Source organism: Chanodichthys erythropterus, chromosome 24 (genome assembly GCF_024489055.1).
Source record: "Chanodichthys erythropterus isolate Z2021 chromosome 24, ASM2448905v1, whole genome shotgun sequence".
NCBI lineage: Eukaryota > Metazoa > Chordata > Actinopteri > Cypriniformes > Xenocyprididae > Chanodichthys > Chanodichthys erythropterus.
This window is the reverse complement of record NC_090244.1, coordinates 3720858-3748545: the sequence shown is the minus strand read 5'-3', so window position 1 is coordinate 3748545 and position 27688 is coordinate 3720858. Positions and strand designations below refer to the sequence as shown.

Genomic DNA, 27688 nt, shown 5'->3' with positions numbered 1-27688 from the left:
TAAACTCTTTTCTTTTCTTGCCTATAAGCTAAGATTACATCTTGAAGTTGACCGCTTCATTCTTCTTCACCACTGACAGAGGGTTCACACTGAAAAAAAGTGAAAAGTAAGTGCAACTGATAATCATTGTCCTTTGTCCTGTCTATTTTGCCCCTCTTTGTAAATATTATATTTATAAATATTATAAACATAATACTTAATATTTAGACTACTTAAAATGGTGGAACCAAAAAGTTCAGCCTAGTAGGCTATCTTCTATTGGAGTTAATATATAAAATAGCAACATACTTAAAATAATAAAAAAAGATGGGACATAATTATATTTTTGTTTTTGAATTAAAAGAGAACAATCTTTAATGTGTGAGTTGATTAAATAATGTATCAGAGATGGTGTGATAAATTACATTGAGACTAGTATTTCACCACTGTATGCATGAGAGAGTAGTACATTTGGAGAGTTTACCTTTTCCTCTTGCAGCATTGTGTTCGCCAGACTTTACTTAGTAGGGTGCTCCTTAGTGCAGAACAGCCCCTGATATACAATAAGGGAGTCAGAACTGCATTTACCCGTGGCAGAATGCGGAGCGGGTCTGAACCCTCATTTCTGGACGTATAGCAGGGGAACCCCGCGAAATTACACGCAATAACATGAAGAAAAATGGGCAACCATGCGATCAAAAAACATACAGCCACTATTATGATGAGGTAAATGGACGCGCGCTTGTTGTCCCGTTCCGCGCTTGGCGGTTCGCGCTCTAGCTGAAATTTGGCAATGAAAAACAGCCTGACGTTCAAACCAATCATGATAATGACGGTGAAAAGGTTCGACACAAAAGTACCCAGGCCCATCACTTGCCAAGCGATCCCCGTAGTCACCAAGTTATTAACAGCCACAATCGAAAAAGCATAAAGCCAGTAGGCCAGAATCACCAGCAGGGTTCTGTTTCGGGTCATGCGCTGCGAGTATTTGAAAGGCGCTGAGACCGCGTGGTAACGGTCCGCCTGCGCGGCCAGAATCGCCATATAGGACAGACCCAGAAAAGTGGGAACGATATAGAAAGTGCCTGTCGGTGATCCAAAATAATCGCGTACATCCAGAACTCCAACATAATAATACGAGACGCCCGAGCAGATGTCACTGAGACACGTGCTGAGCATGTACATGAAGCGGTTCTCGCTGCGCAGGGATCTGTTCATCACGATGGACAGAAACACGGACACGTTGAGGAAAATGATGGCGGTGGCGAGGATTACATTGAAGAGAAACAAAAGAACGTTCTCGAAACTAGTAAGAGGCAGCACGGTGCCAAGACCCGCACTACTCTGAGAAATATTCATGAGTGAGAGTATCTGCAAATACAGTTATAAGAGAAAGAACAGAGCCATTGCTGACATGTAGACAAATGATTGAGGGCGCACATGAGTGCATGCTTTTAAAAAATCTCACTAGTCTGGTCTTACTAGGTCTCTAGTGGGACAGATTGTGATGATCATCAAAACAACATGCTAATGAGATTCTATTTTAAAATGTTAATCGGAGCAAAAGAATCAGAGGATAACAACTGAATGAACTGCATCTAAATTGCACTTTGGTGGTTTTCTCAAATCTAAAACCTTTCAATTCTCTCTGAAAGAGATCAGATGGCCTTGCACAGTCAAAAATGTGATTCATACACAACATTTATATAGTGTGTTTAGTTGGTGTTGAGCAGCAATACTAAACCTAACGTTGATAGCAGCAAAAATTCTTGCAAGAGTTTTACAATTGCTACTGCTTTCCCTAGAAGTATGCAATTTGAAGTATGCAAAATGTATAGGCCTACACCGTCTTTGCTCTGTTCTGCTGTTTTGTTTTGAGCCAGTCATCTGAACCTAAATGCTTCTAATCACTCTAGAGCTGCATCCCAATTCATAGGCTGCATCCTTTGAAGGAATCGGACTTCAAAGGCCACAAATGACACATTTTGAGGCCACATTTGAAGGAGACTTTAAATCGGGACAGCCTTCCTCATGCTGCAGTGACATAATCAGCTTTTGAAGGATGCAGCCTCTAAATTGGGACACAGCTTAGAACAGGGGTAGCCAAACAACAGCTACCAGCTAATAAAAATGCTAAGGATTACTTTAAAGGTGCGTTGGAAAAGGGATGGAACTGAAGTCAGCAGGAAGGCCTTCCAGAGGTTGCTCTAAGGTGATTTGCAACCCTTGCTCTTTGACTTTAGAGGTTACATCCTTCAGAGGCTGCATTCGAAGGCTGATTGTGTAACAGCGGTGTGTGACGAAGGCTGTCCCAATTCGAAGCCTCCTTCAAATGCGTCCTCGAAATGGGTCCTTAGTTTCCCGGGCAATAGTGGATACAACAGATGGACCCCGTTTGCGGCCTAAAATACCCCAGAACTCATTGCGCGATGGCAATGACAGAATTATTTGAGAAATTGCTGGATTACCCTTTTAAGTATTAGGTTTCAGATCACTCAAATATATATGGAAGCTTGTTTCCAACACTGAATGAAAAAAAAAAAAAAAACCTTTCTCAGAATTGCGGGAGATAAAAAGTCGCAATTAACTTTTCTATTTTTTATTCAGTGTTGGAAACAAGCTTCCATAAATATCTAATGATAGAAATGTAAAAAAAACTTTAAAGCAGTTCAGATGTTGACATCTTGTGATTTTATATAGTTTATATACTCTTTATTATGTACATAATAGACCAAGGTGAGCATATTTTGACAGGTTGTGAACCCTGTTTTGTTTTCAGACAGTTTAATATAACTTTCAAAAAAGCCAAGTACAAACATTACTGCCAATGGCAGCTGTCACAGTTGCTAGGCGACAAGAACAATCCTCCATAGGCTAGACCATCGGTCCGCTTGGTCCCACCTTCACACTCTTTGAAGGCATGGCCTTTGAAGTCTGTGACCTTCGAAGGATGCAGACTCTAATTTGGCTAGTGTTTCCCAACCTTGTTCCTGGAAGCACACCAACACTACACATTCCTAATCAAACACACCTGATTCAACTCATCATCTCATTAGTAGAGACTCAAAGACCTAAAATATTTGGGTAAGATAAAAGAGACATCCAAAATGTTCATTGCTGGTGTGCCTCCAGGAACAGGGTTGAGAAACACTGCTATAGGAGCCACTGGATGGAGCGCATACGATGATTGCATTTGCTGAGATGCTACTTCACCAAATGCAGAAGCAAACTGCTCTACAATGCATCGTTCTAAAGATTAAAGTGAATTAATCAAGTTGATTATGGGAGTCAAGTTTGAAAGCAGGCCTCTATCAGCAGATCCATCTATCAGCAGATCCATCTATCAGCGGATATATTAGGGATCCGCTAATAGACGCCTGCTTTAAAATGCTGCCATATGTATCTGTGTAAGCACTCTGTGAATAGCGTCAAAGATGTCTATTTACAATAAGTTTTTGAAGCGTTGATCATTGTAGCCAATCAGAGACATATCTGTTGAGCGTGTGAACACAATGGAAAATCAGAGGTGTTTAAGAATCAAAATGCTATGGGGGAATGCTGGTATTATCACATTTTTCAAATTTCATTACCAACTTGTATACCGAAGTCTGTACCAATAGTATATATACTGTCTGTACCACTAGTATGTATATACCTCTTATCTCGCTAATTGAGTTAAGTGAACTTGCTCCTCCTGTGTTAATTATCTGAACGCACTACTCCTGAACTTTGTTGATAAAACATAATTTTGTTTTATATCACTGCCAGTGTCTTCTTTTTGGCATGTGATTTTGTATTGCATTGCTACCTTCTTTGCTGAGACGGCATGTCTCCATCTATATCCAGTTCGGCACACTAACTCAAAATGCACTTTGACCCCCTCTGAGCAATCATCTCAATGGCATTTCGCAGAAGGAAAAGCCTGTCAAAATGTTCCTAAATTGTTTGTCTGATCTCAAATTGCATCATTAATAAAAACATATTGTGATCTATATCTGTGTATGTGTGAATCTGCCTGATTAACCACAGTAATGATCGCCAAACTGGGGATTTTCATCTCCTGTGATCCTCTGTTGGAGTAATGTCTTCTTCCCGAGGGTTAACTTGTATTCCAAAACACAGAAGTGAAGCTAAATGGTTCTGAAAGGCCTTGGCATGTTTTGGCACAATTAGTCCTGCATTTGGATTTTGTCACTCAAAATAGACTTATAATCACATAGGGCTCATGGTTTTCCACTATGGGTACAATTAAGCTGTTAATTAGTTAGCCTGTCTCTTTATGAATGGATGCATATGTCAACATGAGGAAATCAGGTACACTTGAGCAGATATCAAGGGGGAAAAACAACAACAAAAGGACTCCTCCAAGAGCAACTATCACAACACACTGAACAACTATAATGGGCATTTAATTCTCAACTGATCTTGCTTCAGGGACCAGATTCTATATTGGACATCAAGTGGTGTCTGTAAACAAAACATTAACAAACACTAGGCCAAATTAAATGTTAAAGCTATGTTTAGCCTCATTCTAAGTGGGTTATGTTTAACAATCTTTTACTTGCAGCTTAGATGTTCAGGGTTTCAAGGTTGAGAGCTTATAACCAGAGGTCTCCAAACTTGGTCCTGGAGGGCCACTGTCCTGCAAAGGTTAGCCCCAACCCCAATTAAACACACCTGAACCAGCTAATCAAGGTTTCACTAGGCATACAATAAACTTGTGTTGGAGCTAAACTCTGCAGGGCAGCGGCCCTCCATGAGCGAGTTTGGAGACCTCTGTATTAGACTCTTATTAGATGACTTTTTCTAAAAATATCAAATGGAAACAGGCAGACACACAATTAAGGTGCATTTAATCACTTTATTCCCAGTGATGGTAACATTATACACATTTTCAACATTCACAACATCTCAAAAGCATAACAGTATATATGCAGCTGAGTAACAATAAGGCATTAAACATTGCCTTCTGCTGGACCTCTAGTGGTTGCCACAGTCCCTTTTGATCAGGGGTTCCCAACCATATTCCTGGAGCCACTTTCAACACTGGACATTTTGCATGTCTCCTTTGTCAAACACGCCTGATTCAGGTCATCAGCTCATTAGTAGAGGCTCCAAGACCTGAAATGGGTGTCAGACAAAGGAAAGATTTAAAATGTGGGGGGGGGCCTCCAGGAACATGGTTGGGAACCCCTGCTCCAGATACTGTAAATGCAAGTGCCAAGATAATCTACTTGAATGTTCAGCAGTAATGTTCAGAGAAACAACAGCACCAAGCTACTGATAAAGATCCAACTTTATATATAAAATTCTGTTTCATCTCAGTGAGCAGTGGAGATGATCTGCATGAGTGTTTCTGTCATAGTACATATGATATGAATGAAACTGACACGCAGGGATATTATCGTACATATCTAGTTGAAACAGTTATGATTATATAAACATTCAGTAAGGAGCCATTCACACAAAGTGTTTTTGCATTTAAAATGCAAAATGCAGACACTGGGAAAGTGGAATGAAAGAAACACAGTCTGGGGATGCATTAAAAAAAAAAAGTTTAACAACTTTCAGCTTGAGACAGTGATCTAAAAACACAGTGATCATATGTTTTAACTGCAAAAGAAAGATTCAATGTTTAAAGACATTTGTGCAGTGCATGTTTATATAGAAAAACAATGGAGTAAAATGCAAAGGCATGCTCTGTATGAACAGCTCCAGAGAAGTAAAAATAACAAAACCAACAGTGGAGGAATTAAAAAAAAACATTTAAATGTTCATATTAATAACTTAAAATAAATACATACATCAGTAGAAAGTTAATCCCTAAGTTAACAGTCTAAACAATCAAAAATAAACACTACAAAACAAATTTTTCAACTACGCAAGTAGGAGTGCCATCATAAGGACAGAACTGGAAGCCACCATTTCATGTCATAAAAATAATCATGGTTTGTTGTAATAGTTGTTGCTAGCAGAAAACAACGAGTCAAATGCCAATGCCGTGCACAATGTTTAAACTGGAGATTATAAAGGGTTCATGCAGTATGCTGTTTTGGAAGAGAAATTAGTGTTCACCAAACCACATGCAAGAAGGTGGCAGTGATGGAAGGTGAACGGTGTAGAAAAATGTTTTAAACTTTTGGAAACTGCTTTGAAATGTAGGCTCATATCAAATTGTTAGGCGACTCATGTTGCAATTTAGCAGAGTAACTATACAGGAGTCATTGTCAGACGTGAAAGTACTTTCTGTCGAATCTTCAAGTTGTCCTTAGAGAATACTTTGCCTCTCTAAAACACCCGAGATAAATTCCTCAGATTACATGTGATAGGTGCGAATGCTCCATTTCTCAGTTTGACTCAATGGCTTCATGGGGTTTATCCTTTTGTAGAATGTCAGTGTAACAGGGAACTTAAAATAAGAGACAGAATGCTAGTAAAGAGTAGCATGCCTCCATGGCCAAGGGGTCTAGGTAAATCACCACTACTGCTGTTGTTTTTAGCATCCATACTGCGTTCCTGCACCTGTTTTTCTGCATGATGTTCCGCATAGGCCATGTACAGCTCAACACAACGTCGTGCTTTCATTTGCTCAATAAGTGCAGGATAGCCGATCTCCATAACGCTAACAGTGTCATCATCCTCATCATTGGCTTCTGCTTCTCTTTCCTGGGTCTGCTTTTGAGGTGTTTCGGGTGGGTTTGATGTTATAAATGAAGAGGCATCTGTACTGGCTTTGTCAGCAGTGCTGTTGTTGCTTGTGGTGTTTTCTGGAGCACTGCTAGGATTATCTCCCACTTCTGCTGCTTGAACCTCAAAGAGGTCAGTGGATCTCCTTGATCTTCCTTCCGGTTTCTCTCGAAACAAGTCAGTCCTCTTCATACACTTGTCCATGAAGTTATCATAGGACTGCGGTGGAGGATTCTGGAAGATGTCATAAGGGTTAACATTTCCTTTTCCCCCAGAGGTCGATCCTGCATCACCTGGCTTGCCGCCTTGGGAGTTTGTGTTCCCATTCACGTTCGTGTTCCCATTCACATTACTGTCGGGGGGAGTTTGGCCATAACGTTTGTACATGTAGTTATTGTAGTAGTATTCCTCCTGTGGATTGTGGAAATTGAAACGCGGACGAGGGAAACTTCCGAGGCCATATCCCAGAGCCATACCGGCCACTGCCCCTACTCCGGCAGCCATAATTGCCTGCTTGCCAAATCCTCTTGAATTGGTAGAAGGGGCCATACCCATGCTCTGCACTGACTGGGCAAAAGGTGATCTGCCACCTTGCCCATAGCCACCGTAATTGCCCCCATAGCCTGGGCTCATGATTTTGTTGTTGGGGTTCCAGTAAGGATACTGTGCCGCTCCTGGATATCCTCCTGCTCCTGCACCTGCAACACCTCCACCAAACTGGTTAGGGCTGGAACCACCTCGGACTGGATAACCTGGATAAGAGCCTCCAGCTGGATAGGGGTTTCCTCCGGCTTGTCCAGGATACCTGTTGGGATATGATCCTCCCCCTGGGTAGCCACCTTGTGCTGGGTAACCAGCCTGTCCTGGGTAACCACTACGCCCTGGGTAGTTGCCTTGTGGATAACCACCTTGCGCTGGATAACCACCTTGCGCTGGATAACCACCTTGCGCTGGGTAGCCACCTTGCGCTGGGTAGCCACCTTGCGCTGGGTAGCCAGGTTGGGCAGGATTTCCACCTTGGGCTGGGTATCTACCTTGGTTAGGGTATCCTTGACCTGGGTTAGAGCCTGCTGGTGGATATCTGCCCTGGTTAGGGTACCCACCTCCAGTTCCGGGATAGGGGGGTGGATTCTGGTTTGGAACTTGAGGTTGGCGAGGATAGTTTCCAGGGGCCGAGTGTGTCCCATGTGATGTGCCTTTACTGCTGCTGCTGCCACCTTTGCTTCCTGTGCTGCTGCCACCTTTGCTTCCTGTGCTGCTTCCACCTTTGTTTGAGCTTCCACCAGATTTGCCCCAGCCAAATCCGCCCCCGCCTCTACCGCCCCCACCCCCACCTCGCTTGGCCAAAACTGACACCATAAGTGCCAGGCAGAGAAACAGTACTGTTAGGCGACCCATGTCTGTGGAAAAAAGAGAGGGAGATTTAATGAAAAGAGTCATTTACAAATGTTTTGGTCTGTCACTTACATTTACATGTGTCATTTACACACATGACTGATTAAATTTAATTGTCTGATAATTGAATTAATATTTAAGTTGCACCTGACACAGGGTCAATAACAGAAAGAAGAGAGAATGTGAACAACAGAAACAAGGTCTTCATTGAACAGACTATACATATTTGCATACATAGTTGTAACAACAATTAGGGGTTAAGCGGATCATTGTTGACCCGTGATCTGTACAGACCATGATGCACGGTTTGGCATGCATGTGATTTGCAGATTAATTTCAAGTTTAACCGCAATAGACTGAAAGTTTAGCATCTGCACGCGTTTTGTCTTGCTAGTTTACACATTCAATAGATTTTAAAACATTCCAGCGCTAGAAGAGGCAAAAGAAAATTTTATTCAGTACTCATAACACATAGTATTCAATATAAATATTCCACATTTCTACAAACCATGGTAAATTACTACAGTTCATTCATGGTAAATGTTTCTTTGGGTGGTGATTTTGGGATTTAAAAGTCTTCTCAAAAAGACTTCATTCATGGCACGTTTCTCCTGTTTTCCTAATCAGTATTGTTGGGCTATTGAGGCTGGTTCATTTAAAACTAGTTTGATCATCGAGTCATTTGCGGTTTGTATCTGAGAGGTGTGTGTCGAACTGAAACACTTCTCACTGGATGTCGCGATGCTGTTTAATAATGGTATCCAGGACTGGGAATAAAGGTGCGTGCATGGTATGAACAGTGCGTATATAGCCGCACAGCTGCAGGCGCCACTGCGGCCATGTATCTAACCAAATTAAGCCGTACCACCAGGAAAAGAGGAGGAGGGAGGTTGGGGTGCCCTCAGGTCGGATGAAGATGATTGGCGGGCCGCCAGTTGAATAGCCCTGATCTATATTATACTATGGGGCTGTTGGATGATTGAATCTGACTGGTTGACAAATGTTCTAAGGTGTGCAATTATTTCCAGGGAAGCGTACGGCTAAAGTAGCTCTAGGCAGGTCTTGACTGCATTGCAGTTCCATCTCACTTTTTTCCCACAAGATATGTTTTATTGTGTCCTAAAAAAGCGCATACTCTCTCTTGCTCTCTCTATTTCAAACGTACACACGTACTGTATAGTACGGACACACACTCGCATAGAAATGTTTTGTCAGTGCTGCTCTGACGAATTAATCAGTAAAATAGTTTAGCAACTTAAAAGATACAAGACATTTCTCACCAGCGAGGTAATAACTATGGTTCTTGAAGTAGATAAACTTGTAGTTTCGCTATTAGTAGAGACACCTCTGCCAGAGGCGCACAGACTCAGGTAGGCTAATTCACATATGCTTATTCTCTCTCTCTCTCTCAACTGCGTTAATAACTGTTTTGACGGTATTATTCTGCTATGAAGGCTCAAGCCTCTGTTACTAGTTCTGAAATGATGTTTTGGAATTAGCAACGGATGCTTGGGATGAGATGCATAAGAAATTAGTCCCACACACTAGAGTGTTTTAAGGACAAAAAACAGTTACACTTTATTTTAAGGTGTCTTTGTTACAGTGTAATTATACATTTAGGTACTGAGGAATATTAAGTAACTACATGTACTTATTATAGGGGTAAGATTAGGGTTTTGGTTTAGGGTTAGTTGCATGTAATTGTGCATAATTTACTGTTATTACTATACATGTAACATTTGTAACAATGACACTGTAAAATAAAGTGTTACCCAAAAACCTGACAAATGTCTTGAAATACAACATCAGAACAGTGTCTTGAGTTGTGGTAACCGTAGTATTCAATTAGTCAAGTAGTCAATTATTCCTTACTTAAATTTATACAGTAAACATACATTTCTGTACCTGAAATAAATATTACAGTTAGACCTTACTTTATTTGTAACTTTGTTAGACTATATTGTATTTATCTATGCTTGTAATTCGTGTTTGTTCTCATTTTTACTGACTGTTTACTTGCCTTTAATAATGTTTGAACTTTATTATTTAGGCTAGTAGTTTTTGCTGTGGTATCGGAGTACTGAAAGTGGGCTTAATAATAAATGGAAAGAAATGTTACCCTCACCCCCAAAATATTTTGTTCTTGCTGATCTGATCTGTACAATCAGAGTTTTGTGATCCGTTTAACCCCTAACAACAATGCTTAGGACCTAACTTTATTTCTGACAAAAATGCTATATTGACGATTGGGTTAAGTTTTTATTCTGCTTTCAAATGGCATCTAAAATGGCAATTTCAAACTTGTTCCTACGATGGCTATCAACATCTTGTAGTACTTGTAAACACACTCACTAAACAGCAAGGAATGTATGCATGTATGACACTATTTAAAGCTTTAGAATCTGCAGTAGGTAAATGACAGCTGGATGGCCCACAATGACAGACAATTATTATTCTTTTACATTTATTGAAGTAAGTAAAGAAACTTTTAAAAATTATATTTTCCCCATTGAGCTACACAAACCTTTCCTGATTAACATTGAAAATGATATTAAGATATGGACACTGGTGTCAATGTAGCAGCATCTAACAGAGATCGAGGCTACTGGGACTAAATCTCAGTAACTATAAGCTTGTTTTCTTTGGCAAAGATTCATTTTCCAAATTATCTCAAAATAGGTTAATTTTTGTAGTTTCCAAACAAAAATACCAGCATAATCACATTTTTTAATAGTTGTAGGGTAGCAAATCAACACATTAACCACACACACACACACACACACACACACACACACACACACACACACACACACACACACACAGACATAATGAAGGACTTGAAGGAAAATGTAGGACCTTACAAGGGCATTTTCCATAAATGTTAGGGTGGGGCAAGTTGTTTTTTGTTGTTGCTGTTGTTGTTCTTTGTTTTTTAAATGTTAGAAATATATAGTATTTATTATCTTTTGGTCAAAACAATTATTTGAAATTTTGTTGCCTTTATATGTATATATACATACACACACATTTCCTTTGCCCATTGACAGTTTGACATGAATAGGGTCAACATTTGTGTTTTTTTTTTTTTTTTTTCAGAGCAATAACAGTGGAAATGTTAGGTTTGGATATTTTCTTGGAGTAAGGATGTTATAGTTTCTGTTTGTACACAAATAGTCACTGGAGTAAAAAAAAAAACGTGACTTGCCATATATAGATAGTGCTTTGATTTATTTCAACAAATGTATGACGTCACGTCACCATTTCAATTATCAATCTACGACAAACCCATCACGCTCTTTTGAGTATCTTAGTACCTGCCTGACAGAAATGAACGGGATTGTGTGTCAGTGTGTGTCAGTGTGTGTATCTCTACGGGTGTGTGTTTGTGTCTCGTTGTTCGGAGGCCATTTCTGACACATATGGCTTTACATCAGGATGCGTTGTACAAAATCCATCTAAATACTCATATATGATATATCAGACAATATCAAACTAAATTATCACCTAATATAATATCACAAATAACAACACGCAGTTCATTTTATTTTTCTTTTATGTAACATATTATTTAATTGTTCATGGGTGAGGAATGTATCTAATATAATATGTAAATATGTGTCTATTTGCCCATATATAATAAATGTAAACAAAACCAGGCCTCTGGTCGCGCTGAAATTCTCAAATGCTTTAAATAGCGGACCTATACTAGGCGTGTGACCGTCAACTGCACCTGTTATTATAAAGCAAAACGAGCAGCTACAATAAACCAGTGAGCAATCATAACACAACAACTCTGTTTACTCTAATAATAAAACGTGTTTTAATCGCAAACGTACCTTAGTGTTGATTTGAGCGTAGCGCTGTCCTGGAGGATCGTTCGTTTTCCCTTGGATGCGCGACGCCGTTCGTGACGATGAAACTTTCCACTGCTGTGCGCGCTCACGAGATCAGTGAGGGCTGCCGTCTGCGCATGCGTATTGGCCGTAATCTTTCCTCTGACACAATTTACCAGAACCGTCTTGTGTATTCTCGGATGCTATATATATATATATATATATATATATATATATATATATATATATATATATATATATATAAATAACCTTGTAAATGTTTAAGAAAACAGCATAAGTACATTGTTTTGGGGTCATTCCTACTATGCGGTAGGTTTCCATGTCACCATCATATATTACTAATTTAAATTCAGTGATAAAAGTTCATTTTAAATCGTTTGTTCAATTTGAATGATGATTTCATCCATGTATATAAAATGAAAACAGACCATTTAATATGAAATATTGCATATTTTTTCATGTTCGTGCTATAATCTCACTCCAAAACATATTGTTATATAAAATTACATAAATCTGTATTTCAGTATTTTAGAAAAAAAAAAAACATTTAAAGCTGACTCCTTTTTTTTGGGTATGTCATTATTTCATTATTATTACTATTCTTATTTTATCATCGTTATTATTGATATTACTGTTGCCATCACAAAATAGCATTATTGTTATAGCCATCAATACAAAATATTATCATCACCATCTTTAGTATTACTATCGTTATTATTATTGGTATTATTGCATCAACACAAATTGTCATATCTTTAGTATTACTATGGTTATTATTGATATTACTGTTGCCGTTATCACAAAATATTATTTTTATTATACATGCTATTACTACTTAAATACTTCTATTATCCGTTTGTCATTTCTGCTTATTTTTCATTGCTGTTTTATTGTTTTTGTGTTCACCATATGTTGTATGTTTTGCACTCCTAATAAAAAGTTGACTCCTTAATTGTTTAAGCTAACCGTCACTCAACCTGACCAACTTCATAAATAATAAAGTTGTGCCTGAGCTTAAGAGCACATTTCTGAAAGTCTGGTAAACTTTATTTCAAGAAAAACCCTTCCCCCCCCTCTCTCTGATATATATATATATATATATATATTTTACAACAAACTCAAAAGGTCCTTTGTAACAGGACTTATTAAAGCAGTGATAATGCTATGATTCAATTTACAGGTCCATTTTTCAATCATAAACTACCATAAATATGACATTGCAAACATTTAGAAATGACACATTTTATTGACAGTCCTCCAGACACTCTTCGTGAAGTGAATTGTGGGAAAACGCCACCCCCATATTTTCTATGTCTACTTTACCATCACATTTGTAGCAGCTCCTGTGTACACTTCCAAATGTATTACATGTGATACTATATTTAAATACATGGGTGACAACGTAATCCCATTTAAAACCAAAGCAGGTAAATTTGACAGACCATTCCAGTCTGCCGTCAGTGTCAAACTCCTTTTGTGTAATCTAAAATTACACATTCTGCTTTTTTTCCAGTCTAAATCTACTTACATATAGATTTTTATAGGCTTTATTAAAGAGTTCAATGTATAAAAGACAACATATAAAAAAGACGACAGATAAGAAGAAAAGAAAGGTTTGCTTATTAATTGCCCAAATTTCCCAAACGTGGTGGAGAATGCCAGACAGCAGAGCTAGTGCGTTTGAAGAAGCGAGGTTTGGTCCGCCTGAAGATCGCCTCCAGCTTGGGTGGTTCAGGTTTTCCAAAATAGGAATTGAGATCCAGTGGATTATAATATTGTTTCATTATAGACTGCTGCAACTGCATACCTGCACAAACACAACATAACACATTAGAATAATACAGTAGCATGCTGTAGATACTGCAAAATAAACACTTGTGTGTTGGGCTGAGAGAATGAAAATGCTCAGATCAGAATTCAGTCAAAACCAGTTTAAATTGTTTGGCGCCCATTTTTAAATGGAGTCTTAGATAACATGAAACGGTTTTGATGACAGACTTTGTGAACAATCTGAAATTCCCAGCAAAAACTATTGCAAAATATACCATTACTGTTTAATAAATTAACTTTTACCATGGCCTGTCTGAACAGGTGGAGTAAATGTGGTTACGCCCACTGAAAGGCAAAAAAACCTGAGTGACAGCATTGGTTTTCAGCGTGTAAAACAAAACTACTCTTAAATGGGAAAAGAGATGTGCAACTGACTGTACAAATAGATTTGACAAGAAAACGGAGGTACATTTTTACATACTGCAAATGGGAAGCAAATGGATTGCTGCAATTCACAGAAACAGCTGGTCTCCAGTCAGCGAAATGTGGATTTGCAGTTATCATTTTATTAATATTGAATTTTGGGGTAAAAATCATACCATATATACTGTAATTGTTACATATTGTACTGACAACTCAATTAAACATTTATATTCTGCATCATTTTATAGTTTTTGTCAGGGTTTATAAAAAAAAAAAAAAAAAAATCCAAGTTGGTAAAACTTTAGAATAATAGTCTGTCATTAATAAGTAACTATGCAGGAAGTAGTACACTTCAACTACTACTATTAACTAATGTAGAAACAAGCTTAACTAATCAGTAATCAAATTTAGGACTAGGATAGTTCCTTATTAGCCAATCAATAATTAGAGAATGAGATTGGCACCATTAAGAACCAATAGGTAACTATGACAAGTTATAAAGAATTACTAATTACTAATCACAACATTAAAGTGTCTGAGATGTGATCAATTGTCTTTTACTCTGAATATAGTCATAAAATGCATCATTAATGTTACCTAGTCACTATGCAGGAACTACTAGTTATCTTTTTCACTTTAAAATAATGGTCCTGATCACTAGTAGTTCTTGAAGATTGTTCTTTTACTCTGAACATGGTCATAAAATGAATCACTAATTACTCAAGTCCCCTAATCATTCTTCAAGAATGATTCCTTCTTCTAAATTGTTTTAGGGCTGGAGGATAAACATAACATTGATACAAGTGATCACCCAGACTTAGACCTTCCTATATTGTATTTATATAAAGCATTCACAGGCAAATTTGCCTCATGCATTTCCCGGCGTCAAATCAGGCACATATAAAATGTCATTAAACACGAATCCCGACCGCATGTCAACATCCATGGATCACTTGTTCTTTGTTAAGTTGTAAGGAACACTATGAAGTCCATCTGCCTTTAACTTGAAGGGATAATCATTTGACTTTCATTTCCCTATTAAATTCATTCATGTAGCAGACACTTTTGCCCCTGTATGTTCAAGGAGGGCGTGTTCTGGCAGGAAAGGCACGTCAATGCATACCCTCTATTCTGATTGGCTGGAAGGTGCACATTAATATTCTATATTACCGCACTGTGTGTGCTTTAACATCTGCACTGCAAACATCAACAACAGCTTTAGCTTGTCAATACTGTCAAGTGACCATGGTATAAGCGGGGTAATCTAGAGCTAGCTGTGCTTTAAATGATTTGAATGCACTCCGCTTCATGTCGGGTGGTTCTTCATCTCCACATCGTGAATATTTTAATGCACAGCCAACTATAGATTATTACTTAACTGTATCACAGATGGAAAGGTAACTACAAATAAACATTTCCAGCAGTTGCCAAAAAGCATCATACCCTCAGCCCAGGACGGGATGGGTTTTCTGGGCGCAGATTCGTCATCTGTCGAGTCGTCGCTGTTTTGGTCCATGCCATAGTCTTCAGGATTGACCAAAACAGTCACCTTCTGGCCCTTAGGAGTAATTTGATATGACTGTGGAGATTGCTGCAGGGTATAAAACAAGGGATTGGGTCAGAAACCAGCTGAGATCATTTGATACGTTTCTACATGCGCGCACACACACACAAATAAACCTTGAAACAGACAAAACCAAACTAGAACTTGGTAACCTAAATTAGATGGAAAAATGTCCAACTGGAATTTAAAGTCTTAAATTTTCCTTCTCCAGCAGCTATTCTGTGCTTACTAATATTATCCGACATGTTCTGTACTTTAGTAGGGAAAATGATGCATTACAGTTGCCGTGACCTCACCTCAATGTCAACGGTCACGTTGAGTCCAGCTCCGTGATCTATGGTCTTATTCAGTGCAGCTCCTTTACCAACTGGAGTTTTCAGGACAGAGTTCTGTGGAGATGAAATAACAGCTTTAGTAAAAATATTTATTAGTAGCAAGTTTAGTAAATACTCAGTACAGCGAAAATGAACAGGCATCGAAAGAACTGGGAAGGAAAAGACATTTACCTCAATATCCACAGTCATGTTTAGAGCTGAACCCTTAGTTATAGTGGAGTTGAGCATACTAGCTGCTTGTGTTTTTGAGAACTGTTAATAATTTAACAAAAACGTCTTTAAAAATTGTATTCAGTGTACCAAGAATTAAAAACATACATTAAAATGTATTAAAGGATTAGTTCACTTTCAAATAAAAATGAGCTCAAGCTCGCCCTCAAGCCATCCTAGGTGTATATGATGCTTCAGAAGTACTTTATTAACCCTCTGGAGCCATGTGGAATATGTTTATGATGGATGGATGTGGATGGAGACACTTTCTTTCTCATACACGTTTGGAAACGCATTACTGCCATTATAAAGCTTGGGTGCCTCAGGATATTCATTAATATTTCTGTCTTCGTCTGAAAGATGCGAGTCATATACACCTAGGATGGCTTGAGGGCGAGTAAAGCATGGGGTAATTTTCATTTGAAAGTGAACTAATCCTTTAAAGTTGCAGTAACAGATTTCTTAGAAATGCTATTGAAACTGTATCAGACAGAGTGCCAAAACACTTGTGGCCAATCAGCAGTAGGGGGTGTGCCCACACTTTATGGGGGAGGTGTTAGTGAATTAGGGGTAGGGCTATCCTTTTGGGGTGGGGTGGGTTTGCATTTATTTTTATTTTTGAGAAACTGTTGATGTCACCAAAACAATGTATGCATTGCAATAGCTATTAATAAACAGTTAATTTCAATTAAATTGTTATTGAGAATAAATTTATTTGGGCCCACAAGTCCTGTGTTATCGTTAACTAAAACCATTCAAGATAGTTTGGCAATTGAACAAAAAAAAAAACTAATAATGAAAATAAAAACTGAAAAATATAAAAATAAAATCCAATTCAAGATATTAACAAATACTAAAATAACATTCCACAAAGCCATGACTGACCAACATTGATTTTGGCTGTTAAGTACCTGAGCTGTGACTGTATGGGACGCTGAGGCAGCAGCAGCAGCAGCAGCACGTTTCTGTTGGGCTTCTCTCTCCTGTTCGGCCCTCCTCTGCTCCTCCTGTTAAAGGAGCACACAAATTTAATGAGATTATGAATCATGCTTCTGTGAAGAAATTAAACAATCATTTTTGATGCCAGACTTTGGCTCAGGCATTTCAGAACGATCAAACCAACATTTGAGATGCTGTGCAATGTGATTGGTCCACTGGTTAATTCAGTTATCCAATGTGACGCGAGTTTGTTGTGCAGCAAGGGATTTAATTGTTAAAGGTGCCCTAGAATCAGTTTTTACAAGATGTAATATAAGTCCCCTGAATGTGTCTGAAGTTTCAGCTCAAAATACCCCATAGGTTTTTTTTAATTTTTTTAACTGCCTATTTTGGGGCATCATTAACTATGCACCAATTCAGGCTGCAGCCCCTTTAAATCTCACGCTCCCTGCCCCCCGAGCTCTCAACTATAATACAGTGCATAAACAAAGTTCACACAGCTAATATAACCCTCAAATGGATCTTTACAAGATGTTCGTCATGCATGCTGTATGTATGCATCGGATCATGTGAGTAAAGGATTTATTTGGATGTTTACATTGGCTAAAACTAACATTACACACTGTTGGAGAGATTTATAAAGAATGAAGATGTAGTAAGTGTTTATGTTTAATACAGACTGCGACGGCTCTTGTCTCCGTGGATACAGTAAGAAACGATGGTTACTTTAACCACATTAAACAGTACATTAGCAACATGCTAACAAAACATTTAGAAAGACAATTTACAAAGATCACTAAAAATATCATGATATCATGGATCATGTCAGTTATTATCGCTCCATCTGCCATTTTTCGCTGTTGTTCTTGCTTGCTTACCTAGTCTGATGATTCAGCTGTGCACAGATCCAGACGTTAATACTGGCTGCCCTTGTCTAATGCCTTGAACATGGGCTGGCATATGCAAATATTGGGGGCGTACATATTAATGATCCCGACTGTTACGTTACAGTCAGTGTTATGTTGAGATTTGCTTGTTTTTCGGAGGTCTTTTAAACAAATGAGATTTACATAAGAAGGAGGAAACAATGGAGTTTGGGACTCACTGTCATTTCCATGTACTGAACTCTTGTTATTCAACTATGTTTGATTCTAGGGCACCTTTAAATGTGTTTTTATTGTAGTTTGTGAATGTCTTATTGGATTAAAAGGAAAAAAATAAATAATTAAAAATAATAATAAAATATATTATATATATATATATATATATATAAAAAAAGAGAAGGGACTGTCTCAGTTAAGCGCACACTTTTTTTGAACCCCCTTTTTAAGAATTTATGCACATCTTTGCATTTCCATCCAGTGTTTCTTTATGCAATATGCTAAAATGTCCATAAAAATAGATGGCATGGTACAATAAAATCCTCACCATCTTCCTCTTCTCCTCCATCTCTCTCCTCTCTTTCTCTCTGGCTGCTCTCTCCAGTTCCTTCTGAAGAGCGATAGCCTTCTCTTTCTCTAGTCTTTCTCTGCAAGACACAAACACGCATATTTAGTATCTTTAAAAGTCATGCTTTCATTCAAAACGAATGCATGAAAAAAGCAACCAACTTCTCAGCTGCAGCTTGTCTTTCTCGCTCCCGCTCTCTTTCCCGCTCACGTTCACGCTCCTTCTCTTTCTCCCGCTCTTGTTCTTTCTTCAGTTCCAGGGCGCGTGTGGCCTCGGCCAGTTTGCGGGCTTTCTCTCGCTCCTCTTCAGCCTTGCGCTTGGCCAGCATTTCTTGGTGCCGCCGCTCCTCTTCCTCCTAAAGAAAAAAAGACAAGTATATAGATTAACTATTGTAGCTACAAATAAAGATAAATTACACTGTTTAAATGTTTGGAGTCAGTAACAAATTAACTTATTCAGAAAATATGCATTAAAATGATCTAAGCTGTAGTGTATATAATTATGAAAAGAAATATTATATATATATATATATATATATATATATATAAAATATAGTGGTCCCATCATCAAACTTGCAAAACTTCTTTCAACATGGACTCTCCACTTTGAATGCTGGTGTTGACTTACAACTTGCTGAAGTTTCTTTTGTCTGGCTGCCTCTTCCTGTTTCTTGCGCAGCTCCAGTTCTTCCTGTCGTTTAGTGGCCACTTTCCTCTTGGCTTTTTCCTCTGCCATTCGCTCAACTCGCAGCTGAGAGAAAGAGACACATTTTAAAAAGCTTAAATCAAATACTCCAACTCAACAGTGTGGCTTTCCTTTCAGTCTTCAGTACCAACCAAATCGTTTTTCTTCTCCAGCTGTGCCATTTTCTCTTCAATCTTCTTTTTCTTTTCCTGCTCTTTCTCCTTTTCACCTTTCACTCGAGCCTCAACAACACGCTTCAAACGTTCATCCCGCTTTCTAAAGTGGACAGAATTCGCCAATGAGTCCAGATTTGCATTCACACTTGAACCAGATTAATAATTCAATTTAATATAATAAACGAGTTGAAAGTAGTCCAAAGCACGCTCCCACCTTTTCATTTCTTCCTGTTTCTTTCGTCTCTCCTCTTCAATCTTTTTCTTTCGTTCATTCTCTTGTTCAATCTTCTTATTCAAGGCGTCCCACTTCTGTCGTTCTCGCTCCTGGAGGAAAAGCGTTAATTTTAGAGTTACCACAATTACAGCAATTAAGTGAATGACAAGGACGATGAAAGTTAAACCAAACATAAGGATGGCAGCTTTTGCTTTGTGTGAAAAGTGACTATAAACAGACAGATTTCTTGCCAACATTGCAGAGACACAAATGGGTGAATATAAACTTCCCAAGCCACAAAAGACACATTTATACACCACATGAGTGATGAGGTTAAAGTCTGAATGGGATGGTCAGTCCTGTTTCAGTTTAGACAAAGTGCCTTCACTGCCCAAGGGAAGTATAGTATGACGAGTTAAGGATTAAGCAACTAAACAAAAGCCCACTCATAATACTAGAAAAAGGAAGTGTCAAACAAAAGTGAATTCAAATGGTTGACGGACATGGAAGTGACACCGGTGTGAACTCATTTATACTCACCACAGAGCCAGAGCCCAACTGAGGGGGAAAGACAGGAAGTACAGTTACTAACTAAAAGCACTTCATCTTAGAGAAGCATATTAGCATTGAAATAACCTAATCTGAAGTACAAAAATTAGAGCCCTATGATTTCCGCAATGTGAAAAAACGTGGGTGAAAACGTAATATCCAGGTATAAAAATAAAATGTACTGTATACCAAGGAATGAAAGAATGTGGCAAATTTGAGATTAATAAATCTAAAGTAGGCTCTACACTTAATCTAAATCACACAATGGACTAGTGTCCGTGAATCAGAGCTGCACGATTCTGGATAAATTGAAAAATAACCTTTATTTTTTTTTTGGTTTGTTTAAAATAGAGATTTTAAAGGTGCCCTAGAACTTTTTTTAAAAAAAGATGTAATATAAGTCTAAGGTGTCCCCTGAATGTGTCTGTGAAGTTTCAGCTCAAAATACCCCATAAAGTTTTTTTAATTCATTTTTAACTGCCTATTTTGGGGCATAATTAGAAATTAGCCAATTCAGGGTGTGTGGCCCTTTAAATCTGGTGCTCCACGCCCCAAGAGTTCACGCTTACCTTAAACAACAAAGTTCACACAGCTAATATAACCCTCAAAATGGATCTTTACAAAGTGTTCGTCATGCAGCATGTCTAATCGCGTAAGTACAGTGTTTATTTTGATGTTTACATTTGATTCTGAATGAATTTGAGGCTGTGCTCCGTGACTAACGGCTAATGCTACACTGTTGGAGAGATTTATAAAGAATGAAGTTGTGTTTATGAATTATACAGACTGCAAGTGTTTAAAAATGAAAATAGCGACGGCCCTCGTCTCCGTGAATACTGTAATAAACGATGGTAACTTTAACCACATTTAACAGTACATTAGCAACATGCTAACGAAACATTTAGAAACAATTTACAAATATCACTAAAAATATCATGATATCATGGATCATCATTTTTCACTATTGTTCTTGCTTGCTTACCTAGTCTGATGATTCAGCTGTGCACAGATCCAGACGTTAATACTGGCTGCCCTTGTCTAATGCCTTTCATAATGTTGGGAACATGGGTTGACACATGCAAATATTGGGGGCGCACATATTAATGATTAATGATCGCGACTGTTACGTAACAGTCGGTGTTATGTTGAAATTCGCCTGTTCTTCAGAGGTTGTTTAAACAAATGAGATCTATATAAGGAGGAGGAAGGAGTTATTCAACTATGCTAAGATAAATTCAATTTTTGAATCTAGGGCACCTTTAAATATCACAATTCTCCCTCAATTCTGAACAGACAACTAAAAATAACCATTTTGTAGTTTAGGTTGAGACAAATGTTAATTGCTGCAGTCTATATAAAAATGTTAAATGAATCTGAATGGATTAAAAATTGCTTTGAATGAATGATTCAATGACACGCTCAAAGACTTCACTTGTTTCATTACTGGATGTATGAGCATTTTTGAACAAATCTCTTGAATGAATGATTCACCTACTGGTTTAACAATGCAATCGATACAACCGTTATTTAAAGCGCCATGCTACTTTCAAATAGCGATTCATTTTATTTTTTGTAGCTTCCGTAGACTTTTATCCAAACTATAAAACTTCTTCTGTGATATGCATATTTGTAGCAGAAATAACGATACTGTGTGGTTGAAAAGTTATTGGTGAAGCGGTTTCATACCTATAGATGACAACTGCTCTCAGGCTCAGTGATGCATATCTGAATGTTTTGGTGTGATTTTGACAAAGGTTTAATAGACACAGGCAAATCGTTCTAAGATTGCGTGGGTGTTTGAATTGAGGTGATGTTTTAAATTGGAATTTGCGGAGAAAAAAAAAAAAAAAAAGGATTTCATAGGGCCTTAACACATGCACAGATGAATGTGAACAGTCTGAAAGGTGTGCCCACCTTGACATCAGTTTTGCTGGCAGATTGTTTGATGAAGGACTTCATGATATTGCTGCGGCCCAGAGATCCAGGCGTCATCATCAGCATCTGGTTCTTCTGCACAGTGTGCACGAACGAGCGCATGTGCGGAGCAACACTCTACATGGACACAAATGGACACTTAATGGGTTGTCTGGATTGGTTAATCCAATCCTAAAAAAACTGACCACAAATCTGCAAACAACCACAGAGAAACTTAATGTGGACGTCTGTGGAAAGCTTTTCTTTACAACAAGAGTCAAGGAATGTTTTGGCTTCAAGATGGGTTCATTTTGGTGGACTGGTGGCATTATGGTGGACTGGTGGCATTATGGTGGTCAGAGATGCTCATACCGTGAGGCATTTCTTTGGAGGAGAGTGCTTCTTTTTGGGTGTGCCGATTTCCTGGATTGCCGACTCAGCTGCCCGCCGCTTGGAGCCTGAACGTGTAGGCCTGATGGAAACCCACAGAGACCATTAGAAAACCTGGGCATAGATCCACTAAATAGAATTAAAATATTAAATTAACGTCGTGCTCACCGGCCATCTCCTCTGGACTTTGACCCGCTACTGTCATCTATTACAGGAAGATAAATCAATCAAACCTTACTAATCATCACATATACAACTTCTGGATTTAATCAGCAGATCTGTTAGACTCGTACCTGTTTCTGAAGTACGAGCCATGGATCGCGTGAAGCGACAGTTCTCAACAGTGCTGGGAGATTCAGCAATCTCTTTTGGAAGTTTGTCTTTTACCTCAGATTCCTTTTCTTCAGTCTTCTCTGGTTCAGGTTCCTATGAAATCACACAGCAGTCATTTATTTATAAATTGCACCACTCAATCATCATAATGTGGTTGTGTTTGGTTAAATCAGGTTGTTGAGAGTCTCTTATTATAAGTCTCTCTTAAAAGGTATATGAAAATAACTTTCTGCTGCGGTTCGCACCTCAGATTGGACAATTTCAGGTTCAGGGTTGGTTTCAGTAACCAGTTCTGCCATCTTTTGTGGTGCATCAACCCTAAAAAAGAAGCGAAAAACAGTTTCAAAGATCTCGACTGATAACCAAAAGGTTGTGGGTTTGAATCCCAGATTAAAACAATACATCAACTATCATAAGCTGAAATTTCAAGTCAAAAACACTCACTGTTCCTCTTTGTTCTCCATGTCCTCAGGTTCAATGTCCATACAAATGTCCTCTGGAAAAAAGCAGTGTGGACATAAATGTCATCATTCAGTTAAACTCTAAAACAACAAGCATGACTGTCGATAAATCATTAAAAGGGTTAGTTCACCCAAAAATGAACCCATTATTTACTCACTCTCAAGCCATCCTAGATCTATGTGACTTGCTTCTTGAGTTATATTACGAAATATCCTGGCTCTTCCCAGCATTATAATGGAAGTGAATGGGGGCCACGTGTTGAAGTCCAAAAAAGTGCATCCATCCATCATAAAAGGTAATCCATATTGCTCCAGGGGGTTAATAAAGACCTTCTGAAGCAAAGCGTTTATCCATATCCATATTCTTAAAATGGTGCATTCGTGCGTCTATCCATGATACATCAGAATAAAGTTTCACTCCCATTATAAAAGATTGGAAGAGCCAGGATATTGTAATATAACACCAAATGTGTTTGGCTGAAAGAAAAATTTAATCAAACACCTAGGGTGGCTTGAAGGCGAGTAAATTATGGGATAATTTTTATTTTTGAGTGAACTATCCCTTTAAGGCATTCACACTGACCTCAACTCATTCATTTACAATTAGAGTTGGTGATTTGAAGTGACACGAGTTCAGTTTCGAATGTAAATGTGAGTCTCACCGCTGACAGAGCTGCTGCAGGTCGAGTTGCCCAGTCTGGCTTTCTTCTTCAAGAAAGAGCGCCGGGATGCCCTGCGAACAGCTTCCTGTGTCATGCTATGCCTGAGGCCCACCAGTGAGCGGCGAAGCACCAGGGAACGCCGAACCGACGTCCGAGATGGGCCCTGAGGTGTTGTCTGCGACCCGGATGCAGCAATGGGGATTTTATTAGCGGATCGGCCTGGAGACAAACCAGCGTTCAGCATCAACTCCGCACTCAGACGCTCCGAAGAGGGAATCTTCACCACGGCTTCAGACACCAGGATCTGATCCTGATTGGAGGCCGAATCCTGCACCTCAACAGGTTCTTCCACTTCTGGAATGTACTCTGCCACTTCTTCCACCTCCTTGGCTTTGGCGCCACCTTTGTTACGGGTGCTGCGCTTGACGGGTTCGGTTTCAGCCGGAGCGGTGGTTTTGTTGCGACGCGTGCGGCGAGCAGGTTCCTCTATAAGGCTCTCGGAGCTGTCATTCGGGACGTGTGGCGTAACAAGCTCAGAGATGGAGTTCAGGGTCATCTGGACCGAGGAGCGGCGCAAGTTGCTGCGTTTCCCCTTGGAGAAACTATAGATGCACAATAACATCATATATCATAATAAAAAAAGCTGCCAATTTGGATGCATGTATATTAAAAGGATATTCAAGTATTCCCTGAACCCTAGCACCATGCTGTACTGTTCAAGCTAAAGAAATGCAGGGATGCATGATTAAATGATTTGTGCAATTATTATTGTATAGCAAAATCTGTAGATGGGGATGCTTATAACTTACATTTGGGAAAGCAACATGCACCACTGTAATGAATAGCTCAACAAAGATGCTTTAAGGTCGCACATTTGATTATTATATATATATATATATATATATATATATATATATATATATATATATATATATATATATATATATATATATATATAGTATTGCATATTCCATAAATTTAGTATTATAATTCTACAGTTGTCCTGTAAAGTAATATTAAACACTACTTTGCATTGAAATATTACAATAGCAATTTTTATTTTATAGTCAATTGATATATAATTGTACCGCCAACCTGTTTTTTTTTTGTTTTTTTTTTTAATTGCAATTCAACATTTCCCTTCAATTTGTGCAGCCCTACAGGAATGCATAATTTATATCAATAGTCAAGATAAAGCAGAGATTTTCTTCAAGACTACAGAAGCCCTGTCAAAAACCATCCAACTTGTTTTAGAAATGTAACAAAAAGTGCATAACTCTAACCTATTAAAACTTGAAATGTATATATTTGTTATAGACAAATATATAAACAAAAATATGGCAAAACCCTCACCGTCTTTTGCTGCGAGACTCATTGAGCTCCATGGACACCCGTTTCCTGCGGTTTGTCTTTTTCTGTGATGGAGTCTTTGGCATGAGCTCCGGCTCGGTGCTGAAATCACTGTACAACAAAACATCTTTCTTATTAATATGTCTAATGACCCGGATGGTAACGGAGTGAATCTCACATATACAGAATATACAGGCTGGGTTAAAAAAGAAAAAAAAAAAAAAACTCTCGATTTTAATCGATTCTCATTTTTACGAACCGATATCGATTCTCAAATCCCAAGAATCGATTAGTCTAGTCTGTTTTCAGTTGATGAATGAGCAGAATATGTAGCTCCTCCCATCCAATAAATCACAATAATCTTTGTTACTTTTGATATGAAGCAAAGTCTCAGATTTCAAATGACGTCAATCAAAAAATAAATACCGTTTTGGTGCTGTTTAATGTGGCGTGACGGATCGCTTTAGCGCCTCAGTTAAAGAGAAGCATGTGATCATCCTCTCCTCCGCTTTAATACCAGTTACAGCGAAATAAACATGAACATCTGAAGGTATGTTAAAATATACAGTACAACTTACTGAAATCCGTATCATGTGTCGTGTAATCGCTCAATCAGTGCTTCTACCTCAGAAAGACGTCAATAAAGTTCATTACCATTTTTAATGTTCTTCAATATTTAATGCCTGTTTGAAAAAATCAGTTACGACAGCCAATATTTAAATGTTTATATATAAAAAAACAAAAAAACAAATTGGAGTAGAAATAGGATTATGTAATTCTAAACTTTATTTATAATAACATCATTGAGTGTAATTTAAGCGTTTGTATATAAATAAGTTAATTTAACCTTCAGTATTATTATAGTAGTACCAGCTGACTTACATGTGTTGTTTACAGCGTTAGTTGGGAGTTTTGTTCCTCTAGAAAATTTGCCATGTACTGTAACGGAAATACTACATCCAAAATAATCGAATCGAAAGCATGTGAATAGTAATCGAATCGTGAAAATTGTGTCAATACCCAGCCCTAGTATGAGGCGTATAACACACTCCACCTCTCATTAAAGGTGTCGCTCACCTGGAAAACATGCGATAAGCTTCCTGCTGGATCTCCTCCAGCCACACCATGTGGACATTATCGATCTCATTAGTAAAATCCTGCAATTTTCCATTAAAAATCTGCATGAGGGAGCGCGTGGTCTCCGGCAAGGAACTCATGGTGGCTCCCCTGGAAATGCATAAGGAAGGTTTTGTTTTTATTAATATTGACTAATAAAGCAGCTTTAAACAATAGGACACTTTTGCTGTGCCTGATCAAGCTGTCATATTGGAAATACATTAATTTACACTACTTATAAGGTGATGTATTTCAGTGAAAAAGGAGCATTTGCTGCTCATGGCAAATTTGAAACTGACAACAAAGAGCAGAACATCCAAACTAATTAATATTCATAAGCATTTCAATTGCATCCAGGTCTGCATAGGTTGCCATGCCTAATTTGACCTCTATCATGTTACAACAGAGAAATTGAGCATTTAAGTCAGTTTCCCTCAAGAAAATGAGAGAAATGGAGTCATTTGATGCAGGTAACGTTAGTTATTACATACTGCATACCATCTGTGTCTAACACACACTTGCAAAGTGTAAAAGCATAACATGGTATATTATTATTTTTTCATTTTGATCAAATTAACAAACTTAAAACACAAAAACTATCTAATTTGGCTTTTAAAAGCTAAATCTTTATAACGATCTCAGTCCAAACACACAGATGCAGATGAACATGCTTCAATAAGATAAAGACCCTTAGATATTATATGTCGCAAGAACAATAAAATTACACAAAATATCTCGGATTTATGTCTGACTGTTACATTAAGAATCGATAGCCAACCTAGCTAACCTAAACAGTTGCATAATGAGTTATAAAACGACACTTACTTCTTTAGATGCACAACCGCACTGCAAAAACAAAGACTTCGACTATTTTGTTTATAAACATTAGATGTTAATTCAACATTTGATGCTAGCTTCTCTCTTCGACAGGGTTAGCTCGACTGCCTCTTGTTTTTCAGGCACCCGCTCAAAACGGTTTAAATAGTTTAAAATTCTGCTCTGACGAATAATAAGCGACGAACGGCCGATTCTGGGTGGGTCTAAAGATTCCGTGTGTGTAATTGAACAATACGGCTGCCTGTCACGACAAACTGGCCAATTACATTCGAGAAGGTTTTGAGATGTGATCTCATTGGTGGATACATTCGTCTGTCATTTATTCAAACCGTCCAATGCAGGATGAGAAGTCCCGCCTCCTTGATGACGTTCCCGTGTTTGACATTCCGTGTAAAAA

General features: G+C 38.3%; 3 protein-coding genes across 5 annotated transcripts; all 3 read right to left on the bottom strand.

Annotated features, from left to right (window-relative positions):
• Nucleotides 1-34: 34 nt before the first annotated feature.
• Nucleotides 35-2994, bottom strand: LOC137015587 (melanocortin receptor 4-like). The gene is made up of 3 exons (XM_067380636.1): nt 2881-2994; nt 464-1350; nt 35-89 (listed from the first exon to the last, which is right to left on the bottom strand). Exons 1-3 carry the CDS (start codon nt 2992-2994, stop codon nt 35-37), a joined length of 1056 nt encoding a protein of 351 aa, XP_067236737.1.
• A 1836-nt stretch (nt 2995-4830) lies between these two features.
• prnprs3 (prion protein, related sequence 3) lies at nt 4831-12014 on the bottom strand. The gene is made up of 2 exons (XM_067379185.1): nt 11898-12014; nt 4831-8066 (listed from the first exon to the last, which is right to left on the bottom strand). Exon 2 carries the CDS (start codon nt 8062-8064, stop codon nt 6373-6375), a length of 1692 nt encoding a protein of 563 aa, XP_067235286.1. The 5' UTR covers nt 8065-8066; nt 11898-12014; the 3' UTR covers nt 4831-6372.
• A 954-nt stretch (nt 12015-12968) lies between these two features.
• On the bottom strand, nt 12969-27419 carry incenp (inner centromere protein). Of its 3 annotated transcripts, XM_067379602.1 has the most exons (21): nt 27280-27419; nt 26416-26565; nt 25342-25449; nt 23989-24590; nt 23310-23361; nt 23111-23183; nt 22826-22958; nt 22701-22737; nt 22515-22614; nt 22143-22280; nt 20220-20237; nt 19680-19789; nt 19442-19565; nt 19233-19355; nt 18767-18960; nt 18585-18684; nt 17129-17224; nt 16179-16259; nt 15969-16061; nt 15552-15699; nt 12969-13722 (listed from the first exon to the last, which is right to left on the bottom strand). In XM_067379602.1, the coding sequence occupies exons 2-21, from the start codon at nt 26553-26555 to the stop codon at nt 13538-13540; spliced, it is 2655 nt and encodes an 884-aa protein (XP_067235703.1). In that variant the 5' UTR covers nt 26556-26565; nt 27280-27419; the 3' UTR covers nt 12969-13537. The 3 variants fall into 3 exon arrangements, with proteins under 3 accessions (XP_067235703.1, XP_067235704.1, XP_067235706.1); XM_067379603.1 differs by lacking the exon at nt 20220-20237; XM_067379605.1 differs by lacking the exon at nt 16179-16259 and having other exon boundaries at nt 12970-13722.
• Nucleotides 27420-27688: the final 269 nt, after the last annotated feature.